The 26955-nt window shown below is 46.2% G+C and overlaps 2 protein-coding genes across 5 annotated transcripts in view; both read right to left on the minus strand.

The window, feature by feature from the left end:
- LOC119399891 (uncharacterized) overlaps positions 1-113 on the minus strand; it is a 50852-nt gene extending 50739 nt beyond the window's left edge. For 2 of the 3 annotated variants that reach the window (XM_049417884.1, XM_037666770.1), the window contains exon 1: positions 33-95. The gene's annotated coding sequence lies outside the window, so the exon portion shown is untranslated. Of the gene's footprint in view, positions 1-32 lie in introns of all 3 variants that reach the window. The other variant, XM_037666771.1, reaches the window with a different exon arrangement.
- A 4149-nt stretch (positions 114-4262) lies between these two features.
- On the minus strand, positions 4263-26396 carry LOC119399892 (uncharacterized). Of its 2 annotated transcripts, none has more exons than XM_037666774.2 (9): positions 26213-26396; positions 24163-24247; positions 21976-22031; positions 17448-17588; positions 14034-14065; positions 12933-12994; positions 11327-11413; positions 5542-5595; positions 4263-4495 (listed from the first exon to the last, which is right to left on the minus strand). In XM_037666774.2, the coding sequence occupies exons 2-9, from the start codon at positions 24224-24226 to the stop codon at positions 4326-4328; spliced, it is 666 nt and encodes a 221-aa protein (XP_037522702.1). In that variant the 5' UTR covers positions 24227-24247; positions 26213-26396; the 3' UTR covers positions 4263-4325. The 2 variants fall into 2 exon arrangements, with proteins under 2 accessions (XP_037522702.1, XP_037522701.1); XM_037666773.2 differs by having other exon boundaries at positions 5542-5607.
- Between the last annotated feature and the right edge of the window lie 559 nt (positions 26397-26955).

Consider the following 26955-nt stretch of genomic DNA (forward strand, 5'->3'; position numbering starts at 1 on the left):
GCTCTGTGATATGTAGTATAAGATGAACTTACTTAGCTTTTGTCCTCAGGTATCAGTACACTGAACCGCCTAGCAGCTGAGCGGCTGAAGTGTCGGGCAGCTAAGCTCCTCGATGAGGCGGCCGTTTTACAATAGCGTCGACGGACAAAAAACAAACAAAGACGAAGAAAATACGCTCGATTCTTTTTTTCATAAGAATCAGTATAGCGAAAAACTGACACAAGTTCTCACAGAAGCATGTGCATTGTACGTTGAGAACAATTGCAGTTGAAACTCGATTTAACGATATCATAACAATGCTCCAATTATATCGTTAAATCGAGACGTTCGTTGGATCGAGAATAAAATCTTTCGCTTCTTCTAAATCTGAAATTGGAACCTAGCGACACTTTAAAGATACTGCAGCATTGTATTTGCCGCTAACCCACACCTGCGCGTGAGAAAAGTCCGTGAAAGCGGCCTGGACATAGAGCCTCCCAGTCCGGCCAGGTCAGGCGGTCACGTGCAGACAAGGTAGTTGATCACGTGTAGTTATGACAGCCGGCTGATTGCAAAGACGGGGATAACGAATGCAGTGATTGTGCGATATGGCCGAGCAAGAAAGCAGCGGGTAGACGATCGGTGCATCTGTGGCATAAACCGTGACATAAGGAAAGCGACTGCCGTAGTGCTCCTGTGGGAGCATTTACAGAGACAATGAACCACCGCTGCGCCTAGTGCCATCTCGTAATTCGCTAGAGCGATACCGACTGTTGAGGCCGTTGTTCCGTGCATGGACGCGGCTTGCAGCCTCGTGAAAATAAAACTAGGAATGTAAATAAGGCGGCGAGATAGCGTTAGAGCGCACGCTCAGAGAAAAACGCGTCTGTGTCAAATTTAAAAATAAACTACCGCTTGTTTTACTCATTTAAGGAGAAACTTTGTTAATTAGAGGTTGGTACCGCGTTAGTTTTGTTATTTCGGCTTGATCACAACACTGGACAGTAGGGGTGTACCTGCCATGGAAGGAAAATTTCTTCGTTAGATTGGGAACTTCGTAAAATCGGGTTTCGTTAGATCAAGATTTAACTGTATAACAGGCCATGTTCGCACTATATGTTTATGGCTTTTTGGCCAGCTTGGAACCGTTTGACGTGGATGCACCCACGTTAATGTTTAGTGGCACATCTCCTCCATCCGAACTACTAACGTTGACGAGCGTGATCAACCACATGTGTTTGCTGAAGTAGGTAATTCACGTGATACCAGGCCCGCGGCCGGCTGTAGCGAAAGGCGCACACTTCGCGGTCTGTTGGCCGTCTTGTTGGTTTCCTTGGCACGTGGCATTCTCGGACGACCTATTTTGTAGAATTATATCGCTTTCAATACGCGCCGATCGGCCGGTTGAGGAAAGGCGGGTAACCATGTCTCTCCAGTCATTGAACAAGCGAGATTCTACGTCACGAAAATCAACACTGACGCCGAATTTGATCGCCTCAGAATACTATCCCTGGAGGCGAGTCCCTTCGGTGACAGTCTGAGCATTTTGGTCCGACTCCGTAGTGTCTTTGGCAGCCAGATTATTCACATCCGAGAGGCACAGTTCGTAGCGTGCGCCACAAATGCGCTAATGCATTCCGCCTCCTGCTGGCGCGTTCCTCGCTGGACCAGAGCGCCCACTTTTTAAAGACGATAGTCTTTCTTGGGATACTTGAATGCAGAAATTTTGGTCTGTCTGTCTGTCTTTCTTTCTTTCTCTCTGTCTGTCTGTCTGTCAGTCACACGATTCAGCCACCCGGCAAAAGTTTAAGCACTTGCTGAACGCCCAGCCATCTTGAACTGGTAGCTGCGTTCATACTTGTGAACATTGTCGATCAAAAAGCAAGTATTATGCATATCTGAGGCACAGCATCAATAGGCAAGTATTAGGTGGTGTGTTCCTTTACTAGAAAATACATAGACACGTAATTCTAAGGACCCTAGTGTTTCTTAGGCTGCGCTGAAAATGCTTGTGTTTTTTAGGCTGCGCTGAAACGGTGCTGAAACGGCCGGCAGAAAAGAAATGGCCGGCAGAAGACTATCGAGAAGCACACGTTGTTGGGCTAGTCGGTTCATGTTCTTTCAGAAGCCACGGATGTGGCTATTTCGCGCAAAGAAAACACAAGGGGAGGGTTAAGGGGAGCGCTCCCCTTAACCCTCCCCTTGTGTTTTCTTTGCGCGAAATAGCCACATCCGTGGCTTCTGAAAGAAGACTATCGTCTTTCAAAGACATCTGCAGTGAAGCACGCAGATACGCGGCCAACTTTTTATCTTGGCCCGCCGACGTCGTTACCATTGTGCGTCGCTTGGCGTAGCGGTATAGTCTTTCAAGGCAAAAGTCTTAGATTGCCCATCAAACGCGGAAAGTGACCGTAGGCGGCGGCGTCGGCATAAACACGAAGTGATGCAGAAAGTCATTATTTGATGATGTCATCATCTCTTCACAGATCGCCAAAATTTGTGACCTCATTACATTACATCATCGCTTGGTCAAAGGCGGGCCGATCCCGGAGGCACTGCAAAACCACGTGAGGTGCTGAAAGCTTGCCACGCATCCGATCCCGGAGGCAGTGCGAAACGGCGTTAGGTGCTCAAAGCTTTCGGGATGTGCATGGGATGATCAGTACAGTCAACTGAGTAGAAAAAAAGAGAACAGGAAGAAGATGGCTTTCGCCTTCGAGTCGTCTTAGACGAATGTATAAGGGACACTGTGACTTTTCTGGTGGCATCACACACACACACACACACACACACACACACACACACACACACACACACACACACACACACACACACACACACACACACACACACACACACACACACACACACACACACACACGCACACACGCGCGCACACACACACACACACACACACAGAGAAACGCACGCGCGCACGCACGCACGCACGAGCGCCACACCCCGGTGTGGCGTGTGTGTGTGCGCGGGTAGGCTTCACTTTTCCTCTATATATCACGTATCTTTCCAGCCCCAGTTACTATGCCTCCCTCGGTGATTAAATGTGGAAAGTGCACGGTTATTTCCACTGATCTCCACTAGGAGGAGCTGGAAGGCGCAGAGCCGTAGGGTGCCTTGATGCCCGCGCGCGCATCGAGGCACTCTAATACGGCTCTGGGAAGGCGCATCGAGCACGCGGACGTGAAGCCACCGGAAGCCGCCGTTTTTGTCCCGGAAGCCACCGCCATCACTAGTCAATTGCTGCCGGCGCGAGAGCTTTTCTCTTCTTTTTTAAAGAAATGCCTGCCTGCAGCGCAGTAAAGTGTGCGAATCGACCGGAAAAGTCGTCAGGGAAGACATTTCACGCGTAAGTACCTCAAAGTTGCATTACTTTTTACGCGTTTTGTACGTTGCAGCACTCCGCCGTATTCGGACGGTGTCGGCACGGCGTCTGTCATCTTTCGTGTAGCGTTCGTCGGCGTCTAAAGTGAGGCGTAATCGCAGAGTTTGAAAAAAAAAGAAAAACGATCATAACAACAGTTGCCACCCGAGAATATTTGAATTACGCGACTAAGACGTACGGAAGACGCCAACTTCCAGGACAAACAGGGGACCTTCCGGTGGCTTCACAAGCGCCCGCCTCGCAGAGCGGGGATGCGCCGTCCAGCCTTTTTAATGGAGGTCAGTGGTTATTTCAGCCGCCAACTCCCTGACACCTCCCCCTCCCCCGCAACCCTGCTGACGCGGCGCAGGGATCGTTTCAATATCGCGCGGCAAAACGGGAAGCTGCCTCTGGTTAGAGGTATACTGCGGAACGTTATTTTTAGTTTTTAACGGCGAGCGAACCATATACGCGGCATAACAATACACGGGAATGTTCCTGGTTATCTTCTGTGCATCGCTATCCAGTGTATGTTTCGCTGCGTAAAATCTACGTTCCGTAATTGTTTGGTGACGCTAGGTATCACAGTAACAACTGCTGTTGGACATTAATGTCCCAAAACCACTATATGATTACGAGGGACGCCGTAGTGAAGGGCTCCGGAAATTTTGACTACCTGGTGTTCTTTAACGTGCACCTAAATCTAAGTACGCGGGCCTCGAGCAATTTCGTCTCCGCTGAAAATGCGGCCGCCGGGGCCGGGATTCAATCCCACGACCTTCCGGTCAGTAATCGGGCACCATAACCACTAGACCACCGCGCCGGGTTTGATATCACAGTAGATGGATAAGAGAAAAGCGGTTCGCTTTGCAACATTCTTTTATTGCTATTCTCGCGGTGGCAATCGGTTATCAAAACACTGCTACAATTAGCTAAACGGGCTTTAAAAATACCAAAATGGCGCAATTTATAAGTTGTCTGTGTCGTCTGTGTAATTGCAGATCTTATGTCCACGTCTGTACCATTTGCCTTCTACGAGTATGCTACTGCAGTTTGAGGTGAATGCTTTCTCGCACTTCTCCCTGTCATCAGTTTGGTTATTGTGTCTTTGGGCCCAGAGGTGACATGTTGAATTATCTGGAAAGGCAAAAGAGCAACGTTAGTGGGACCGCACTGTGGTGTAGAGCTCAGTTTATCTATACTCAATCCATTCGATAAGATGCAAGATACCTTTGGTAAATTGCAAAGCCTTTGCAGAAAAAAAATGCTTCATGAAAAGACCATGTTGAACGACTGCGCTGTAGATGAAGCGTATGGTTGAGTCCGGGAGAATGATGGCTCGTCGCCAAGCGTTTGGTCGTCACTCTCTGCGCTCTTCGTGACGCCAGCGTCGCGACAGTGCTTTTTTCTCAAATCATTCAAGATAATAAAAATTCGTGAACCGCAGGGTGTCGCTGGAGCCGACGTTTCGACAACCGAACTTGTCTTCTACAAGGCTGCGACCGTCACCGTCAGTACATTGTTGCAGCCTTGAAAAGGACCAGTCCGCTTGTCGAAGCGTCGGCTCCAGCGGCACCTCGTGTTCACGAACTATTCATCTCTTCAAGCTTTCATCTCCTCCTGCACTTCTGTCTTTTTTGGATTTTCAAGTCATTGAGTGAGATCTGTTTATGTTCCGTTCTATAACATCGTGCTTGCTCATTAACAAGTAGGCGAGTGTTTACTGCAAAAACTATGGTCCGAACTACGGAATGTAGTAGTACAGCGCTGTAAGAAATTTCCATCGCTCCAGTGCTTCGCGGTTTGGGATAAACTGTCGCTATCTTTGTTTCTTTTTTTTTTGCTTATTGCTATGCAACCCTGCCCCAGCAGCCCTATACCGTGGTGGTCTATGAAGATCTGTGTACGAAAACAAATATGGCTCCTCTACGGTGACGATAGCTTTCTTTCAACATAGGGAAAATGAAGGTTTCGCTATTTTGATGCAGTTGGACGTATTCAAGAGGTTCCGCTCAAACATCTACGCAGAAAATATTGTTCAACATCTTTTACACAATTTCTCAGCAAATTGTTTTCGAAAGTATCTTAAACTAACAATATGGGCAATTGGGTGGATAAAGAATCAGAGTTGGGTCATTGCGAGCGTTGTGCATTTAGGACAAGTAGTTATGTAAGTAACACACCTGTTTCACCTGTAGGCGATTGTGTGGGTTTCACTGACTCCGTGGACGCCGCACCTGCAAGGTAAACTGAAATGAGCATGGTTAAGTAGCGGATTATATTTAGGCGAAAGCCTTAGACGCCTCATCAAACGCGAAATTTGACCGTCGGCATCCCGCGTCGTCGGGGACGAGGGATACAAAAAATTATCACGTGGTGAGAGAGAGAGAGAGTACAACTTTATTGAGAGTCCAGTGCAGACGCAGAGGTTGCCCCGCGCCACCCGGCTACTCCCACGTTGGGACCGGCAGGTCTAGCCTAACGGCCCTGTCGCGGGCGCACTGGACGGCCAGGATTTGATCCTGTAGGTTTGGGCTGCGCAAAAGCGCATCCCACTCGGCCTTGCTGTAAGTCGGGCCGAGCGACCCGCACTCCCAAAGCATGTGCGCTAATGTAGCGGCCTGCCCGCAAGCGGTGCGTGGTGACATCACCATATGGCGTGCAGATCGCCAAAATTTTCACGTGATGACGTCACGCCATGAAATATCACTTGATGACGTCATCACGTGACATTGTAGCTTTGTCAAAGGTGGTCCGATCACTGAGGCAATGCAATACCAAGTGAGGTCCCTCCGATATTAAAGGTAGTATAAAAGCACGTTCGGTGCAGAAAGCTTTCGGTGGATGGCTGGACAGGATCGATACATCGACTGAGAAGAAGAAGATGGCTTTCGCCTTCGAGTCGTCTTAAGTGAATGCATAAGGGACCCTGCGAGCTTTTATATTAAAAACATGCTAATTACGTTAATCATTGGCGCAATTTCAAGGGGAGTTCCCTAACCGAGTGCTAAGTTGTGATGGCGGAAAGTGACCGGGCTCTTGATCACGCGTACCAAGAAATCGGTGCCTTTGTAGGCGCGCTTCTTGAATTTCGAGGCCCAAAATTCGTCTGCTACACGTGAAGTGTTAGCGAGTTCTAGAAGTAATCATGCCCACCAAGCGCAGCGACAGCCCGTTCATTCTCAATGTTTACAGTTCCCCTCGTGCCCGTACACACAATTTTCATTATCACTTTACAGAATATAGCAAACTCGGGGACAAGTTACTGATGATGGATGATGGACGAAGTTGCGCACTCGGTTTGGAGCTTTCCCAAGAGCACAGGAAAACGAACAACGCTGTCGGACAACAAATGTAGTATGCGCTTCACATTACTTTCTGACTCTATACAACCCACCCGCGTCGGGAACAGCGTCTCGCGAGATACGTGTCCCAATCTCACGATGATTCGCGGTACTGGAGCGGTCATATCTAGTGGACCCTTAGACGAGACTCTTGGTAGTGACCACTACATCGTCGCAACCACCCTCTTGCCATCTAGCGCCATCCAGAGCGTAGAGTTCGTATAGTAAATTGGGCTAAATTTTGGACAACTTCGGACTACCAGTCCAGAAGTGAATGACTACGACTGGCTCGCGGCCCTTACGGCTGACCTCGAAGCCAACACGCGGTCGATCTCCACTACACCTATCAATTCCGACGTCGACCCGCACCTGCTTCACTTGTGGGACGCTAGAAGGGGATTGACGAAGCGTTGGAAGCGGCAGCGTCTGAATCGCAGATTGAAACTTCGGGTTGCGCATATCAGGCCAGAAGCTCGGGAATACGCCCAGACTGTCACGAGTAACAACTGGAGGGAATTTCGTAACAGTCTGTCCGGCACCCTCAGTACTGCTAAGACATGGAGCATTCTCCGAGCACTTATAGACCCGTCGGGTACCAAGACGCGGACGCAGAGGCGGTTGCACGTCCTTACCCACTCGTTTGGAGGCTCTCCCGACCGACTCCTGCTATATCGCTTCTGGAGCGAGTCCCCAGTACCACCCGTACCCGTACGTCACAGACACGCCCAACGCTCTAGACGCCGAAATCACGATTCAAGAATACGGAACTCGTGATTCAAGAATCACGATTCAAGAAACACGAGCTCCGTGTTTAGAGCATATCCACAAGAATTCAGCTCCGGCTATGGACAACGTCCGATACACGACACATTGAAACCTCAACGATGAGATCTTATGTGCCTGGTGAACGCGTTTAACGAACACGTTTAACGAGCACGCTGCCCCAGGCATGAAGAAATGCGGATATTTCCCTCATCCCAAAACTGGTGAAGCCCATCTCCATAAAAAATCTGAGACTGGTGTCACTTACATAGTGTAAAGGCAAGCTCATGAAACACGTTGTCCTGCGACGCTCGTAGCCGTTTCTGGAAGGCCAGTCTTTTTTTTTTTCTCGCATATGCAGTTCGGCTTTCGCCCACACTTATCAACGCAGGACGTGGTACTCCAGCACGCATTATCGGACTTTATGTTCAAGCAGATGGCAGGGCTGGACACACCATCTCTCTACTGTCACGCCAGACGGAACGGATTTCACTTCAATAGCTTCGTTAAACAGGTTTTCCAAAATGTGAGATAGGTCTTGCTTAAACCTAGGCTGATGTCGATCCTCGACGAGCTATAGAATACGTTCGAGAGACCATGTCTTCGTTTATAAAATTGCAAAAAAAATGCAGAAGGATGTACCCAATTGGGTACCTCGCATGGTATCTCTACTGCACGTGAGACAATTGTAAAAAGTCTGTACTTGCTTATTGCTGTTGAAAACTAAAACACACATAAAGACACATAAAGGAAAAGAAAAAAAGCAGCTTGGCTCTGTGGTAGAATACTCGATCGCAACGCCGAGGACCCGGGTGCAAATCCCATTCAGTCCTAGAAATTTTTTTCTTATTTCAATTTTTCTTATTTCGCGCGATAGCGGTTACGGACACCGGTGGCGACGGCGGCGGACAACTATGGCGCCGAAAACGGTTGTTGTGATTGTTTCCTTTCGTGTAGTAAAAAAAAGTGGGCGTGTCGCTTATAGTGTTCAAGGCACTCGCTTTTCTCGGGATCAAAACCCAACCCAGGAAAGGGAAGTTTTTTTTTACTTTTATTTATCATTTTCTTGCTGTGCGCCAGCAGTTGGTGAGGGTTTCTTTTTTTTTTTTTTTTTGAAACAACACCATCGCCAGCTTCACAGGTCACTCAACGCAAGCTTCGCTTGAAAATTTCGAACCCTTCCAACTATTTGTGAAGAGGGAAGGGCGGCGACGCTGGGGAAGCGTTCCGACTACGAGGCGTCGTGCGTGCGTTTGACTTCACATGCCCGATCGTCGTCGGTGGCGTTGGGTTGAACGGCGACATGCACACTCGCACTTCTGGGCGCCCTGACGTTCCTCGTACAGCCACTGCTCCTCTTCGTAACATACGACAGGCGTCCGATCCATGGCGAGTCCAAGGAGCATCTGGACACGTCGCTAGCGCGATCTTTTCGGTCACGCTACAACGGACAAACGCGATTGGTTGATGAGCAGGGTGTCGGAACGAAATGTTTTTCGTTTCGGTTTTAGTTTCATTCCACCGCAAAAAGTTCCTTTCCGTTTCTGTTCCGGAGCGGCAAAAAAATGTTCCGTAATTGTTTGTATGCAAAATTTTGAAGTTAAAGTAACGATAAAAAACAATAGATTTGTGGTATAGTTACTTGCCCTCATGTTAATTAAGAAAGTGGGACAGGGGTAAAACATGTTCTTCCCACGTTCTTCAGAGCAGAAGTAACAATACCACGAATTCCTACCAACTAGCACAAACCAGTACCCTTCAAAGTCATAGTAATTATTTTCACAAAAGTCAAATACGAATATTTTCTGAGCAGGTACAGTGCTTTGTGTCAAGAGAGTGAGCGCAATCTCAGAAGGAGCACGTAATGGAGTGTACTCTCTGATGTGCGAGGCCGCTGTTCTGATAAAACAAACTTCAACTCCGAGAGTGCCCTCTCCACGTTGGCCCGCGTGACAGGCACACGAAAGTCAACGTCTCTGGTTGCCACTGTTTTTTTCATTTTTCGCAGAATTTGAACACATCTTTACTTTGGAATTCCTGCCTAAGGTACGCGCTAATAATCTGCCCTGAGATATGCATTAGTGCTCAAGTTGCATGACCTCGGTTGTTCCGGATGGCCAAGTTCTCCCGTGAACCGAAAAACGATTGAAAAAGTTTCGTCGGTTTCACTCCGAAACGAAATAATAGATAAAGCATCGGTTACGTTTTCGTCGCGGTCAAAGATATGGTTTTTTTCGTTTTTCGTTTTTGGTGTTCGTTCCGTTCTGACACACTGTTGACGAGACTTATCGAAGAAAGACCATGACGTCTTATTAAAGATGACTACGCCAATCGCAGCGCGCGTACTAGCGCGGACGCGCTCAAGTGACTGCTAGTGTGAGCTACGTCATGTAATGAAGACTGAAAACCTAAGGACCTGCGAAAAGCGGGGTGTACTGCACGCTTTTTACAATCCCGTGTGAAAACGGCGCCAACCCGGCGTTTCATGCGACGCCACGAGATGGCGTGTCTGTCTGAATTAGTGCAGAATTAGTGTCTCTGCCATGTATATGCTCCCGCATTTGCTACCTGCGGTAGCATGTAGAGGGATGCTAGTCTGAGGGATGCTAGTCTGAATGTAGAGGGATGCTAGTTTGAATCATTTGCTCGAGCTGCACCGAACCACACGCTGCAGACTCCTGTGATACCACGGTCCTCAAGTACCGCAACTGCCTCGGGTCCCATGACGCTTCGTCAAATGAGTGCCCCAAGAAACAGAAGGAAAACAAGATCCTAAAGCAGATGGTACGAGATCGCTCGTCTCGTCGGGAAGCTGTTGCTATCGTCACAGTGCGACGCTCTCGACGCCGTAGAGGTTCAAGGAACTCGGTGAAGTGCAGTTCCCAGGTGACACCTCATCCTCTGCTGCCTAGACTAGACACGCCCGAGTCGATTTCTGAGAACAAGACCGCACCAGAGCACATAGACACTGAAGCATGGCCGGCATTGCCAAAGCTGCAGCCAGAGCCACAGCCAGAACCACAGCCACATCCAAAGCCACAGCACCATACACAGCGACTCCAATGGTCGCAGCAGACACAGACCGAGTCAACAACAGCGCTGGTTCCCAACGACTTGCCGGAGAAAGACAAGGACATTGCTGCGATGCTTCGCTCTCTTCTGAACACCATATTCATGCTTTTGAATAAGCTAAACACTCCGACAGCCCGAGCTGCCCTGCAACTGCTGGAGGTTCTCGATCCAGTGTTTTCAGCGCTGCAGTAATCACAACGGCTCGCCCACGGCCCTCTCAAAGGCCGCGATTCCCCAATGGAATGTCAGAGCGCTGATGTCATGTAGGTCAGAGAAGCTCCAGCCTCAGTGACTGATTGTACCCCTTTGCACGCGCAGTGCTCTCCTCCTCTCTCTCTTTTCCTCTTTCTATTCCCCGTTCCCTTCCCCCCAGTGCAGGGTAGCAAACCGGACGTTCGTCTGGTTAACCTCCCTGCCTTTCCTCTTCTCTTTCTCTCTCTCTCTGTCAGAGTTGTTGCCGTTCTGAATCTTGCCTACATGTACTCCTTTATGTACTCCTTAACAGCTTCGCTGTAAAATAAGAAGACGAAGAAGATGACTTTTGCCCCGTAGTCGTCTTAGGCAAATGCTTAAGGGACCGCGTGACTTTTTGACAAGTAAAACTGTGAGAAAGGAACGTATTCACGCAGCCATGAGACGTTATCAAGACCAGCAACGCTTTTTCTTATTAACTAATTTGCATTTTGTGCCATCGTCCAATGTACAAGAAATCGGAAAATGCTGCAGCTGATTGAAACAAATGTTTCTAGTATGCGTTTCAGAAAATAGAACGAAATCTGGTGGGTCTTACCTTCTAACAAGCCCATAACGAAGCACGTAGGGGTTGCAAAGAAAAGTGTGTAAAAAATGCTGGTTTCCGGGTCGTCCTTGCCTCTCACTGCGAAGACAGAGTAGGCGTACGTACTTATGTAACATTGTTCAGGCTTACTGGCAAGATTGGTGCACTGCGAATCACACTTTCTACAGTTTTCGAGTGGTAGGCTGCGCTACCATTTGCTATTAAAGGACCCTATGAACACGCGATCAAGGTATTGTTGCGCAACTAACACAGTGAAATGCTGCGCTTTTCTTTCAGTCTGATTTGTTTTCATCAGAACGGAGGGAGCTGTAAATCTCATGGATTTTAGTTCAAGGGTTACTGTATGTAACTGTGGTTTTGCAATTGCTAGGCTCCAACGGGAGTGATGGTTAGAACTCTGATTAGTTTAATCTGCACGCTCGTAAACTTGCATGACGCATCATATATTACGTGCTAATTCTGCTATTTTCAAGCTCTAGTAGTTTTATAAATATAGTATTGTTCAGAACTTGGAGACCCCGCTAGGGGGCCACGAAGTGCGGATGTACTTCGCGTCGGCTCAGCAACGTTCCTCTGTTTTTCGTGGATTGTCGATCTTCTCGTGGAAAACTCTTCTCACCATCGATCGGCGGAAGTTTCAAGGACTTCCCTGAAACTAAACTTCGTCAGGTGGGCCCACCTTTCTGGCCAATTATGGGCGCCTCTTATCCCGCCATGTAAGGAGCTGAGCTCGGTAAGTCCACCTAGTGGACTGTCCATTTCGGCTGGTGCTGATTGGCTGGAGCACGGCGATCAGCGCGTCCCGTTTCCGTCTGTTCTTCCGGAACGTCATTTTGAAGTCACGCAGCTTCCACAACTCTCGACACAAATGAGGGGGACGGAATGCGCTTCAGCTCAACGAACGTAGCATCCAGAGATCCGCTGTTGTCAGCGCGAATCTGGGCGGCCGGGCATTAACCCTTCTGCGATCGCGTTAGCCCCTCGAATTAGGCTTAATCCGGGCGCCCGTTTAACGCATCTGTGAAGCTCGGTACGCATTCCCGGCGTCGTTGTCAAGCATCTGGGACACCCTCATATGCAGGACAGACTTGTAAAGTTTGTTTAAGAGGTATGTGCCTCTACATTTCATACACTTTCTTCTACCGCTGCGAGTGTGCTATGTGAGTGCGGTGCATCACCGTGGTCAAGAGCGCGATGGCGTCATGACTTGCTGCTTTCTTGAGTAACTGAATGCGCTCCGCCGAAATAGACTTACCCATGAGATGGACACTTTGAGAAAAGCTCCCCAGATGTCTGCTTTTGTAAAATGTAAAGAATTCTGTCAGAAAACCAGCTCCCAATTATAATTTATTCGCTGAAGGACCGCTCGTTGTGTCCGTGCATAAGCGCGTCAAGCGACTATATTCATAAGTCGTGCGCTTATTGCGCTTGCGCCTGCTACTGGTGATCTCACCGTTGTCACATACTAAGGCTCTGGTATATCAATTGGCCGACGCAACAGCCGTCAGAGAAGCTGTACATATAAATACAATTGATCATAATCAGAAATGCAGTGAGATTTCGCTTAAACAGAGAATACGGCTTGAAAGGTCCTTACGTTTAGATATCACCCGAACTTTGGGAGTGTAGTTTACTGCTCCCGCGGCCCAATACGTATCCCTGAAACAAGACGTAGTAGCATGTAAGGTAGCATTGGTGATTCATCTTAACATCCACTTACTTTGGCCGAGTAGTCTATAGTCGGTTACAATATGAGAATAAGCATAAGCTCTGGCCCCAGAAAGGCGACGCACCTGTCATTCATTTGTGCAAGAGAGTCGTGCTAGGTGGTTTCCGTTGTAAACGTAAGTACTTTTTTTGTCCTAATGTAGACACTACGCTTCTGATATTTAAAATTTCGTCGTCTCTCCTTAAATTAGTACGTTTCCCCGAGCAGTGGTGTCGGAATCTTTGCTGCAGTTTGACCAAGGAAGTTCTACTTTTCGACTTTCACGTCATGATTAATAGTTGTGCTAAGTATATACAACACAAATCAAGAAACAGAAGACATGACGTTAAGCGCAAACTACCAGCTAGCCCACCTTGTAACTCTACTCTAGGACTTTCACATCCAGGGTTATTTAGTATTGTGACGCGTTTGAACCAGCTACAGATAATGAAAGCGACATCGTACGGGCCGGAGGATTGCTGAAAGAAGGGGAAGAAAGGACAAATTGGAGTTGACGCTATGGGGTGGCGTTGTGTGTTCTGCTGGTCGGACGTGGTGCTATTTCAAACGTTATGACAACACTAATAACTTATTTGAAGAAAAATCAGATTGAAAAACTTCAACATTTACCCAACAATGAAAATGGTCGCATCGAATAGTACGCAATGTTAAAATGGCTAAAAAACGCCCGGTACATGTGCCCAGAACTTGTCAACCGGCCGAAACCGCCCAAGAAGTATAGTGATAAAATAATCATGTTGATCACGGATTAAACGTAATCGATGATTTAAAAAAAAATCATCAAGTTGCAAGAAAACGGGGTATCGTACTACGTTGCGAGAAGCCTTAGTACTGTGTTAGGAGGATTCATTGAGCGTCGAGAATCATTTTCGTAATTAACAAAGAGCGAAGTGTATTAACTGCTAGGTGCACAGTTATAACAACACGTTCACTGAAAATCTGAGAGAGAAACACGTCTGTCAGACGTACCTTTGTTCCCAGTGGCCACTGTCTTTAATTGTCTGGAAGAAAACATTGGAATTCATGAGAAATTTTAAAGGTAAATATTAAAAAAATCATCGTCAGTACTGTCGATGTGAACACATTGTAAACGAAGATAACAAGGAGGTTGGTCGCTTGTTTAACAAAATTAGGGAAAACGTTAGGACAGAGGGGGGGGGGACATGTTCCATATATATATATATATATATATATATATATATATATATATATATATATATATATATATATATATATATATATATATATTGAGCACAATATTCACAGCATTCCCCCTTCATCTTCTTCACCTGTATATAATCATCATCACTGTGAGCGTCTTCTTCGTTCGAAAGGTTGGTCGGGCGACTCCGCCGAATAAACGTCGTCAAGACCGCAACTGTGCTGCCGTCTTACAGAGTGGTGGAGGTGCTTGTTGTTTGTATATATATATATATATATATATATATATATATATATATATATATATATATATATATATATATATATATATATATATATATTTATATATATATACACTGTGTGACAAAAGTAACATATACACATTCAACGAACAAAATGAAACAATTCGTTTACTAACGTTGCGGCCGGCACATGGGCCGCAACGTTAGTAAACGAATTGTTTTATTTTGTTAAGAGTGTGTATTTTCATTTCCTCAGATTTCTTCGGTTTCACCAAGTATTGTTTCTTTCTTTATATGGTTAGAACGACCGATATGAGTTATCGACCACGGGGAAGACTTCGATATTCACCTCGTTCCCACCCAAGAAAGAAACAAACAAACCAAAAATTGGGGGACCCTTAAGCTTCGCCTTTAAAGGGACCGACAACCAACTTTTGTGGTACCCGTTTTCTTGAGTGCAACGGGAAGCTTACCGGTCATAGCTTCTAATCACGGAGTGGTAACGCGGAGAACGCCGTAAGACATTTGTAATCAGAGTTTTTCGATCTGCAGCGATTATGCAGTCTTAATATCACATGCTGCAAACAGTGAGAGGTGAGCGCGATAGCGATTATACGCCAGCAGTGGTGACAAGTTATGCCCTAAGTATAAAAAGGCAATGTTACGTTTGCAAAGCCTGCGGTGCCGCGACTACTGCTTTCTAGCCTATTAAATTATTTTACAATAGTTATAGCGTTTTTCTGGGGCTTCTTATAGGAGTACTTTGGCCGTACACAGGTCGCGTTACCACATTTTAGTCAAGCCAAGCCAAGCTAAGCCTTCGAAAACGAAACGACGCTTTAACATGTGATTTAACATCTTGGTACGCTCGAAGATGGTCGGCACAGCTGTGCGTTTGAGTCGTGTTCTCTGCTGATTATCCGACGACGGCTGGTAGTCCGAGGGACGAAAATGCACTGAACAAATGCGAGCATGGGACGGCAACGGGTAACCGACGGCCTCTTCCCATTGCTTCTTTCTGTTCGCGTTGACGGGTAACAAGTGGTAGGATACACCAGCAGTGCTGTTCATGAAGTGGTAGCAATCCTCCACAGAACAGTAAGTCGATGGCATTTTGCGAGCAGCAGCGCAAACTCGCGTGCTACTCTTCAAAAGTCCGATACAACGAGAGCAGACGAGAGTCGTGCTACGCGGGAAACGCCGCCGGACGGCGCGCGCATGCGCCGCAGCCTCCGTTTCACTGGAAGCCACGAAAGCAGCGCCACATCTCATGCTTTACTTCTTTTACCTTAGAAACAAACGGGAATTGACAATAACATACATATTCAAATTTTCAGCCCTCGTTCTGGTGCGTGTAAAAGCATTAGACTACGTACAACAAAGTGCTTAAGACTGCATACGTCTGGTTCATGGCGCTCGCGCTAGGCTGCGCGACATACCGGGTTTTGTTAGTTTTAAACGCGATTTAAAAATATAAATCCTACTCAGATCGCGAAAACTATTCTGGAATCTGTCACTATAATTTACGGCCTTTTCAGTTCCAAAAGGATCTAATCACCCGTTCTGGCCAGTTGTCGGTCCCTTTAAGGGTTGAACGCGATAGCGAAATCAGGCCCCTAGTGCGCACTTCAACCACTATGTACATACTTATTAATGTGTGTTGTTACACACACACGCACGCGCGCACAGAAACACACACACGCGCGCGCGGAATATCTATAGTAATGGTACAGGTTTTCGATCTAAAGCACTTTCCTGTTCTAGAGTCGAGACATATTTCTCACAATGCCTCACAGATGGCAGCACATTATCTAGCGTCTGCTGTTTGCTTGATCAACGCCTCCTCTAGAAAGCAGGCGTTGGCTTGATATGTTTTCCGCTAGATGGACATAGTTGTCCATTTTTGGAGCTGTTTGAAAGCTCGTGTGTGTTTTTAGCGGCGATTGCTGCACTATCCTGGCTTTTTTTGAAGAATGGCGTCGCGCAAAAAATGTAGTTTGACGGCCTTGCCAACGCGCCTACAAATCGCCGAATGGGCTCATTTTCGTCGTGACACCTGCCGAATAAAATGTTTTAAGGAGACTCCTTCCACTACATGGCATTTGTGTGGTGTTTTTTTCCGCAGCCGTTGCAAGTACCGTCGTGGCTTTGCGGAAGGACACCTGCTTGCCACGCCAGCGGCTCGGGTTTGATCCTCAACGGGACCGAATATTTTTATTGGTTACATTATTTGTATCTTTCTCGATTTTTCTCTCACGGACGATCTTTGCTCACAAGCGACGCCGTCACCGACGCCGATGGCGGAATTTCTGCTAAAGGAGCTCTCTAACGCTATCGCTTTAAAAGAATTCTGGCTATGCCACTGCTAGGGACTGCAATTTCTTTTAGAGAGATGCGAAAGCTTAAATCTCGGACGGTTATACATGCACTTATAACAATAGTCAGATTCAAACACTTGAATGATAACGGCACAAGGGATGCCATTATGTCGAATCGTTTCAAGCGCATTTACCGTAATATATCTCCGATGCAGGGCCTCTAGCGACCACACATTGTGAATGCACAGTGATGTGCATCAATGTAATTTTATATTTTTGATTGTGAGGCGCGACAACAATAAGGGATAGAGGGAGAGTCACACACACACACACACACACACACACACACACACACACACACACACACACACACACACACACACACACACACACACACACACACACACACACACACACACACACACACACACACACACACACACACACACACACACACACACACACACACACACACACACACACGCGCGCGCACACACACACACACACAGAGGGAGTGTATGACCTCCCTTTTGTCCGTTGTCGTTGCGCTTTACGATTCAAAATATGCTGAACCAACACGCCCAGTCAACTACTCTGACATCGTAATTTTCAAGCGCTCGTATACTTCATGCTAGCTTCATAAAACCTCTGATGAGACTCACCTGGTTAAAGAAACGTAGGCTGCGATGATACATAGGGGTGGAAGGTCCGCTCGAGTTGGAGGTCCAGCAGATGCATCTATTGTTATGCAATAGCCCGCCAGTTCCCCACTTCAAAAAGAGCTGCGCTGTTTTGTTAAACATCTGCATTGAGAAGGAGGGGCAAAATGAAGGGTCGAATTATTTTTACGTTAGAACGTTATCCGGATATATATGAAACGGACAAGTGCAAGAAAATGTGAATATGGAGCCACTCTAGAGCATATGTTATGGGAACGCCGAGGGATTAGTCCCTCAACAGTTAGAATAACGAGAACGCGGCCTCTAGCCTTCGCGCACGCTGGGAAGCTCCGCTGCTCAGCCCCGCCCTCGGAGTATCAACTCTGAGCCGTCCAGCGGGCCGAGGAAGCCGCCAGCGTTCAAGGACTCCTGGCCGTCACCTAGGCAGAGCCATCGGCCCGCACCCACCAACTCCTAGGACTCACATTAAGGTATTTCCTTCCTTAGAATGTCTCCTTAGAACGTCTCCTTAAAAGACGATTCGAAGGCTTTCGGAAAGTCATCTTCTCAGTCGATGTTCTTACCCTCCCCCGCTCCCCTCCGAAAGCTTTCTGCACCTAACGAGGTTTTGCACCGCCTCCAGGATCAGAGGCACTGCAAGGTTTCTGCACCTCGCCTGAATTTGCAACGCCTCCGTGATCGCAATGCCTCCGATGTCATGCGATGACGTCATCATGGCGTCACTGACGCCATGATGACGTTCCACATTTTCGCGATCTGTGACATCATCACGTGATGGGGATTTTTAGCATCACTCATGTTGACGCCGACGGTCAATTTTCGCGTTTGATGAGGCCTCTAAAGTGCTCGCCATAATAATCAATAACAATTGACTAAGCGAAATGACTACTTCAGACGAAGGACATTTCTGTGCGCTTCATTAAGAAGTTCACGGGGATAAAACGGAATCAAATACGGTAATTTGGAGATCATTGGCAGATATGACTTCGTCCTGCAGTGGACCTGGTATATGTTGTCAATATATAAATAGATATGTGACGTCATGTGCGGGGCTTCGCATAATAGCTCGGGCTTCGAATTCCGAAGGAAGGAGAGCAGGTGAATAACCTTTCGCTTGTAAGTTCATTTGCGTCAGCAGAGTCTTGTCAACAGTGTTGGCGTGGACTGGTCTTTTTGCAACAGAGGTCAGCAGCTGAGCCATGCCTTTAATGGCATTCACATTCAGGTTATCAAGGAAGGAAGCTTGTACACGTTGGTAGAACATAATAAATACGACTAGCGAAGATCAGCGCTGTGTGTCTGTTCTTCGCTAGTCCTTGTCTCTAGCGCTATTCCTACATTGATTGTCCACCTGTAAAGGGCTTCCACGCCTCTTTACACATGGATGCCACAGAAACGTATCTGCCTGGTTAGCGAGGCCTAACTGAAGCATACACACGTAGCTCGTCTACTCTGTAAACCACTCGGTACGCTGTAAACTACATTGCACCCTTAAAGCGACTTCAAACAAGCAAAATGCCCTTTCCGGTAACCAGTGTTGGGCAGTATCGAAGATACATGTATCTTCGATACTATTTTAGATACTCTTTGGGTATCTTGTATCTGTATCACGATACGTCTCGCAAGACGTGTATCAGTAACTGTATTTCCGATACATTAAATAGTGTATCGTGAATCTTAAGATACAAGATACTGCTGTTGCAACACCACCGTGCGAAACAATAATCTCTGGCTGAACTCCGCTTCTCAAGCTGATTCTGCTGCAACTAAGCTACCAGTAAAACTAAAGCCAGCGATATTTTATCTTTCTGCCAGTGTCCTCCTGCGATGGCAGACGATATGGTCTGCGCGTCTCTATTCGTGGAGCACAGTCACAGGGTGGCGATCGCGCCGCCTCGAGAAAAACAAGTGCGCGAACGTCTACGCTCAGTCGAACTTTTGTTTTCTCGATTTTTTATCTTTTTACTTGTGACAATGCCATGACACCACCTCTTAGACGCTGTGCTCTGCCGTGTACTCCATCTCGCAAATTTTGATGCCGATATAGTGTCGTTATCGAAGTTTCTCTTGTGAGGTGCTTCGTTATGACATCTAAAGAATGCAAGACTGGGTTTGCTTTGCGCCTCGTGGCTTTCCGAAGACAGTTATTTGAAGGATCTCGTGGATTTAAGTGTGACTGGTATATAAGGAGACTAACCAATGTATAAATGACATTCTAACAACTATATATATCACCACCGGTACCGATGCCAGGTATAATAGAACAAACATTTCCCTAACAGAAGATATCGAGGCGCACCGTATATTTTCCTTCCTTCTATCTTTATTCAAATAGTTTTAAAAATATTTGGTTGTTAGCACAAGTGCTTTCTTGGGTGTGCTTCTTTTGCATACCATGCATTAATTACCCGAGACTCTGCACTGTTTTTGTTTCGGTGTGGTTATTCCAATGCGTCTTCTGCTAAAATAATATCTCTGATTTACTGTTAAATGTGTGCGTCAAAATTTCTACTACTGTTTAGTCGTTTACGCTTTTCTTTAGTCGCTGTTATGCCGAATCAATTTTGAGGACAAATATATAATAATCTGGGCGTACCTGTATTATACAGTACCATGCATTCTGTTGGCTACTTAGTAAAATAGCCAAGTTCAATTCGCACTATCATAAAGGAAATTATTACGAGCCGTATTTCAGGAAGGGGATTCGAGGAACATTGTTATACCGAATGTGCCGTTTTTATCATGAGCGTTCTAACAAGCCGTTTTAGGCTATTTGCCATAGGCACGAAAATTTCTATTGCCTTACCATAATAGGTAAGTTGACGATACTTCATGCTTAATTGTCGTAGTTATTGAGGGTGCCCTCTGTATCGGGCTTCTATACTTATTCGCTATGAATGTTTGATACTGAAACGCCTTTCTATTTTACTTAGATATACTTGTTTTCCTTCTTAGGTCTCCCTATACATATTCTACTGTTACTAAGTACCAGGTAATTAGAGCTATTACTGGCAATATTGCCGATAACGGTGGTGTCCTGCGACGCTGTGTGTAACTATGCAATAAGTCGTAGCCATTTCTGGGTTGCACGTGTTCTCTCGTAGAAGAAAAATTGTTAAAATATTGCATGTTAGTGGGTGTGTCGCTAACGACCGCTTTACGCCAGCTCATAGGTACAACATGAAAAGTCATAGCTGTTTTGTATCACCTATGTATACATGATGAGTCACAAAAAATGTCGCTACCAGCGTTCTTGCTGCTGTACATCTGTTCGGTGATCTGTTATTGCGTAAACGGCAATACGTTTACGGAGAAGGTAAAACTCCACCCCTGTATTTGCACCAGCTTGCGGAGGCTTCTTCTTGAAGTTCTTGTAATTACATGGCAAACTGCTGCTGGTCGGCATGTAGAGCAGCGACTCCCATCATTTACAAAAGCGAGAGGCGAAAGCCGCTGTCAGCGAAGTGTATAAAGAGCTGACATATTATTAAGCAGCTAAAACAACCCCAACTGGTTGTTTCGGAATGGAACTAATGTATTCTGAGCAAGAAGGGCAAAGCTTTTCAGATGCGAACAGACATTTCATTCAAATGAAACCCTTTGGGAGCTAAATGTGTTGTCTAAACACATGTGGTCCATACGGCAGAGTGCCCGCTGATAATTGCAACTCGCTAATTAAAAGAGCGCTCAATAGTAGGCTGGTCTAGATTAACACATGTCTGTTTTAAGGCTACCTGCTAGCACACCATATATTTACGCATATTCTGTGAAGGTTTATTGTTTAATTATGTACAACAAGGATACCCCCACGTACCTGAATGGCGCCTCAAGATACCATGGCTACACATATGTCAGACGGTCGGTGTATGGTTGTGTGGCGCAAGCGGTCTCTCCAGTTGGTGTTTTACACTGCTACGTAGGCTGCTAGGTTGGGCGTATATGCGTGCCTTCTATGCTGATGTAATTGAATGTTGCCTGACTGGTAGTCATTAAGAGTACCAATATGGGCTTGTTGGTTCATCGTAACCTGGCTAGTAGCATAGCGCGGGAAGACACAAGGACAAAGAAGAAGCACGAGGCGAACACAAGCGCTTCAGGGCAGTGGCCTAGCCAGGGGGTGGCACACCGGGCCGTGCCACCGCCCCCAATTCTTTTTTTTTTTTTTTTGCCGTGGCGTAAAGTGCACAAAATGACACTCGACCACATCTGCCTTCCCGGCCCCCACTTCAGATCAAGGAGGTGCCCCCCCCCCCCCCCATCCCGAAAAAATTTCTGCCTACGCCCCTGGGTTAAGGTGTTAGTAATAGACATGATATAACCCTCTTAATGGTTTAAGCTGGCTTACTTTAATAGGGGCCTTTTTGAGGGCGATTTTGGTGATAGTTGTAAAGGACTTGTCATTTTGTCATGAGAGCCGTTGAACACGGTGCCGGAGATAAGACCTTCAGCTGTGTAGTTGCATAAAGGCGAACGCCTTAAGAGACATTAACTATACTGCAGCATAGCTTACCTCATTCGTATAGTTAATATATAGCAGCTTTTCCGGATCCATTTTTGAATAGTCCGCTATAAACTCAGAGAGAAAAACAAAGAATGGTATCAATACAGATTGGCACGTCGGCTTCAGACAGTGTCAAGAAAACAAGATTAAAATACGTGTATGTTTATGCTATACACGACCACAACACACTTTTCGGATGCCTTATAGCTTATACCTCGAAATGGAAATTTCCGGTAGACAAGGTAGACAAAAAATGTGTGTGCAGTAAAATAAATCAGTAGATTTCGGAGTTTGTTTACCACTCAAATGATTTAGGTCAACAGCGCCATAAAATCACAAGGAACATTGCCATCTTCTTAGGAACAATTTTCCCGACATTTTCACATTGTTGCCATCGGAAGCTATACCGTCTTTATAGATTCCACTTGGTGATAATTCTGTAAATATTTATATTTGTGGAACTAAAGGGCGATGGAGCTTTTAAAAGCTTGTTTTTGTCGGCAAGATCATTTTTAAGTTATCCGAAAGACGTCACGAAGAGCTCGCTTCGAAGTGTATCGAGTGTTAAAAACTACTTTTAGTCCGTGGCTACCGACAAAATAAGTGAGCTACTCTTGAGTATATATATATATTTAATTTCCTGTCAATAAGCACATTAGAAATTGTAGTTCCGGATCCCTGTGGCACACCCGGACGCGTCGTTGGAATGACGGATCAAACGCGTACAAAAATAAAGTAATACATACAGATGGCCAGTACAGTTCTGAATTATTGCTCTGGCTATTCTGAACGTCCATCCATTTATGATTCAAGTTCACTTCAAGGTATGTCACCACTTTTTCAGATTAGGTATATTTTTTACATGGATTTTTATTTTTGACATTGTAAGAATGTACGGACGTTAAACATTGTGTTGCAGAAACAACTGCGCACCTATCAGATTCTGCTCGAAACTTATGGTCTTTTTTGTGACTGTGTTGAAACCGAAAATGACAAGTTTGAAAAACTTAATTCTTGTTCTTATCGAAACCTGATTTTGAGTTGTTCATCGAGCAAAAGCTCGTAACTATTGAACAAATCAATACTTTCGTATGAAATTTTCCATTCTCCTTGCTTAGACGTTAACCTATGCAATGAACGAGGATAGTTGAAACAACGAATTAGTTTTCATGTTATAGGGTTTTAAGTGAAATGCAACCTCCAGAAATGAAATTTTTGTTTCTAGGCTAAATTATACTTATTATTGAGGACAGCGAAAGATCCCAGTTCGTTGCACAGCCTACATAGACCTACAATGCTGCCAAGCCGGTTTCTTCTCGTGTGGTTAAAGTGGTAGTGAGGAGCGTTGGTGTGACTGGCGCATTTAGGGTATTTTTGGTAAATATAGTTCCTTTCATTTTTTTGCTCGAAATACTTGGAGTGTTTTTAAAGTGTCCCCTATAAGGCTGACACAAAGCAATGAATTTCGGGTAAAAATCCAAGAAGATTTCTAAAAAGGTGGCTTCCTAGCCTAAGACGAAGTATTTTTTGGCTCTTGGCCAAAAAAACTTCGTCTTGAAATAAAGACGCGTTTGCCCATGGCGCACCTCTTCGGGCCTGCCATGGGCAACGTGTAGGTGGAATGGGAAGACCATACGTCTAAGTGCGTGAAAGGGGCTGCTTGCCAGGCGAGGGGTTTTACTATCTGTAAACCTTGGCTGTGATGATTGGTGGAGCATCATTTTACGTCGGAAGCACATACTAATAACTGGAATTGAGATGCCTTAGAATTTGATTATGCCTTTTCCACAAGTTTTATCATTCCTCTCCTAGCACCTCGTTAATCTTGCTTGCTCATCGTCCCTCCTGCCAACCGAGCCGCACGAAAGCAGAGTACGCACCACCGGCACAGACCACTGAGTACCTACGCTCCTCCTTCGTGACGACTGCAAGGGACTAGAGCACACTACCCAGAGACGCTCTGCTCCGCTTCGATCCACATACCTTCAAATATTCCGTGGAATCATTGTCACTAAATGACAGCCCATTTCTCATGTAAACCACGCACTTGGATATTTCAGGTGTTAATAAATAAATAATGCATATAATATGTATCACGTAGAATCACTGAAATAGATGTTTCACGATACGGGAGCTAGCATATAAATTGTACTCTCCTGGTAGGCTTTCGATGAGTGCATTACGAAGTTCACTTACTCTGGCCCTCGCAGAACGCCCAGTACGCTATTAGAAGCACAGAAGAGCAAACAAGAATGTTCATTTTCGTTGTCCTCTTGAAAATCTAAAAATAAAAAATAGACCGAAATGCTTTAAGAATCGCCCGCAAACGAGTGTATAAATGTGGGCTTGTTCGTATTTGGCTGTTGCAGGTCTATCCGTGCAACGGAAGTGTCACAATGACGCTGAATCCTTCTCTGTGTGTGTGTTCATGCGTCTCTATCTACATGTGTGCGTGTATACACACAGATCCAAACTGAATAACTTCAGGGCTTGAAACTCCCAACCGCCACGCTGATGACCATGTATTATAATAGCAAAACTATTCATGTGAATATAGTGCTGAACACTAGAGATGTCCCTAATTGAATGACATCTGCTTCAGGAACGGAAGGACATATTTACAGTCCGTGGGAATCAATGTTATGGGAAGCATGCGCGGGATGGTGACTGTGGCGTAATTTTTCACATTGAGCGAAACGTTACGGAATGACGCTAGAGAAATGTGGAAGTGGTATACGCATACTTTTATGTTGAAGTTGTTTACAGTTGTTTACATAACCAGTTGTTTACAGGAGCGTAACGATGCCAACAGCAACGTGGGTGTTACGAACACCAGATGCAGTAAGCTGATATGCAGTGCGTGCTTATATTCTTCAGTACTGGATAGTACGAATACGAACAGGACAAAGACGGAATAGCGATGCAGAGGACAGGCGTTACTCGCAACTAAGCTTCATTTAGGAAAGTTTCCCTAGGTATATGGTACGCAGCCCAGTGGCACGCGCAGGCGCACTGCACGTACGTTAAAGTCACAGTTGCTGTTGTTGCAGTTGCGTTAGAGTTGTTATGCTTATACTTGTTCCGTTATGACGGCGAACGCGCGCACGTTTCACGAACCTGTGTGTATCTGTAGAAGGGGTTTTTGACAGTTCTTGAACAAGGTCATCATCACCGTGATCAGTGAGCACCAGCAGCTGGGCCGGACTTGTTATCGGACCCGTTCGTGATCGCGGCTACAAGGGGTCTGAGTGCGAGGTATAGTGCAGGTGGTGGAAACCCTGGATGCCTCTTACGATGAAATGAGCTATGATGCCTCCTGTCCAGGAGGTAGCAGTGAGGTCTTTTGATGCCCTGTCCACATCCAAGCCGTCTTTGGCGCAGTATAAGGACCAGGCGTTGTTGGGATCTTGATAAGTCAATGTTGAAGTCACCGGTAATGGTGAGAGGCCTGGTTCTCACGGCAGATTTAATGTAGGGAAGCATTCACCCTGGTTATTTAGTAATCCACGTCGTCCACGTTGCATACCACATGGACGAGGGGAATCAGTGGATGGTAGTTGAGCGTCTTCCAGGGGTGTTCTGTCTTCAGCTCCCTCACTTTCCTTGCGTCGGCCGCGGTGGTGTAGCGGTTACGGTGCTCGACTGCTGACCCGAAGGTCGCGGGTTCGATCCCGGCCACGGCGGTCGCATTTCGATGGAGGTAAAATGCTAGATGCCCGTGTACTGTGCGATCTCGGTGCACGTTAAAGAATACCAGATTGTCAAAATTTCCGGAGCCCTTCCCTATGGTGTCTCTCATATCGTGGTTGTGGGACATAAAACCCGAACTATTAGTATTATTATCACTTTCCTTGCTGGTCAATGTGTGTGTTCGCCGTTAGCGTGTTGGTTGAGACTCTGTATCGCCTGTGGCACATACCCGCATAACATGAACTCTGATATGCGGGTATGTGCCACACGTGACTGAGAGAAAGGGTTTCATGACGCACGCGACAGGTATTTTGCGTTATTCATGTCATGAGCAGTGAATCGTGTTCGTCGTACATGATCCCCTGCTATGCCAATTTCGGTATATTACAAGTTATGAAGACGACCAGGAGAGCGCCCAGACGTAGGCCGCTAGATAGATAGATAGATAGATAGATAGATAGATAGATAGACAGAAATGGCCAAAGTGCCCGAGGTTCGCCAAGAAATGCTTCGCATTTAATAAATGGGAAATAATTCTTGAAAACATGATACTCACCTCTTTTTTTTCCGAACGGCGATCACACTGGCGCTGAGTAATCCGCAGTGAGTACTACTCGTCACCAGATATAGCTGTAATCAACGCTTTCAATGCAGCGGGCGCCTGTCACTCTTAGTAGTGGTAAGTGGTGACAGAGTAGGAGTACTGCCGACGTAGAGAGTAGGCAAGGTGGGCTGGCGGATATATATATAAGTGCCGAGATCGAAACAGAGCGGAAGAATGTGCGCGACAAACAAGAAAAGGAACGACTAGGTGCTGAAAGGCAAGACTCTTGTCAGAAGCCGATTGCTAGGTCATGTTCCGAAAACATCACTCGCTCGCAAGTGTTGCTATTTACGTCGTCCCTATCGATTCTGAGATTCCTTTGTGTTGTTTGGCTGAATGAACGTATATTGTTCACGAGATTTCACTGCGTGCCTTCGAGTCCATAGGAACAAATAATGCTTCGCGATAGATCATGTGTGAAGCGATGGCATTTTACTTAACGATACGTCGTGAACCTGGTACTCTGACCGCTAGCCTTTTCCATTCACTGACGAAAAAAAAAAATACTCGAAGACGTGCGCCTTCGCTCAAGGTTGGTGGGTGTTAAGAACGACGTGAATGCAGCCGACGTGTCGTCGTGCCTTCAGCCTTGAAGAGCGGTGCGGCAAACGGCCTGGCCAAGTGGCAGAAGGGGCACTTTGACGTGGCTCTAGTGACGCACATCTCTAGCGATAAAATATTCCTGAAATAAGCGC

This window comes from Rhipicephalus sanguineus, chromosome 7 (assembly GCF_013339695.2).
Source record: "Rhipicephalus sanguineus isolate Rsan-2018 chromosome 7, BIME_Rsan_1.4, whole genome shotgun sequence".
Classification (NCBI taxonomy): Eukaryota; Metazoa; Arthropoda; class Arachnida; order Ixodida; family Ixodidae; genus Rhipicephalus; species Rhipicephalus sanguineus.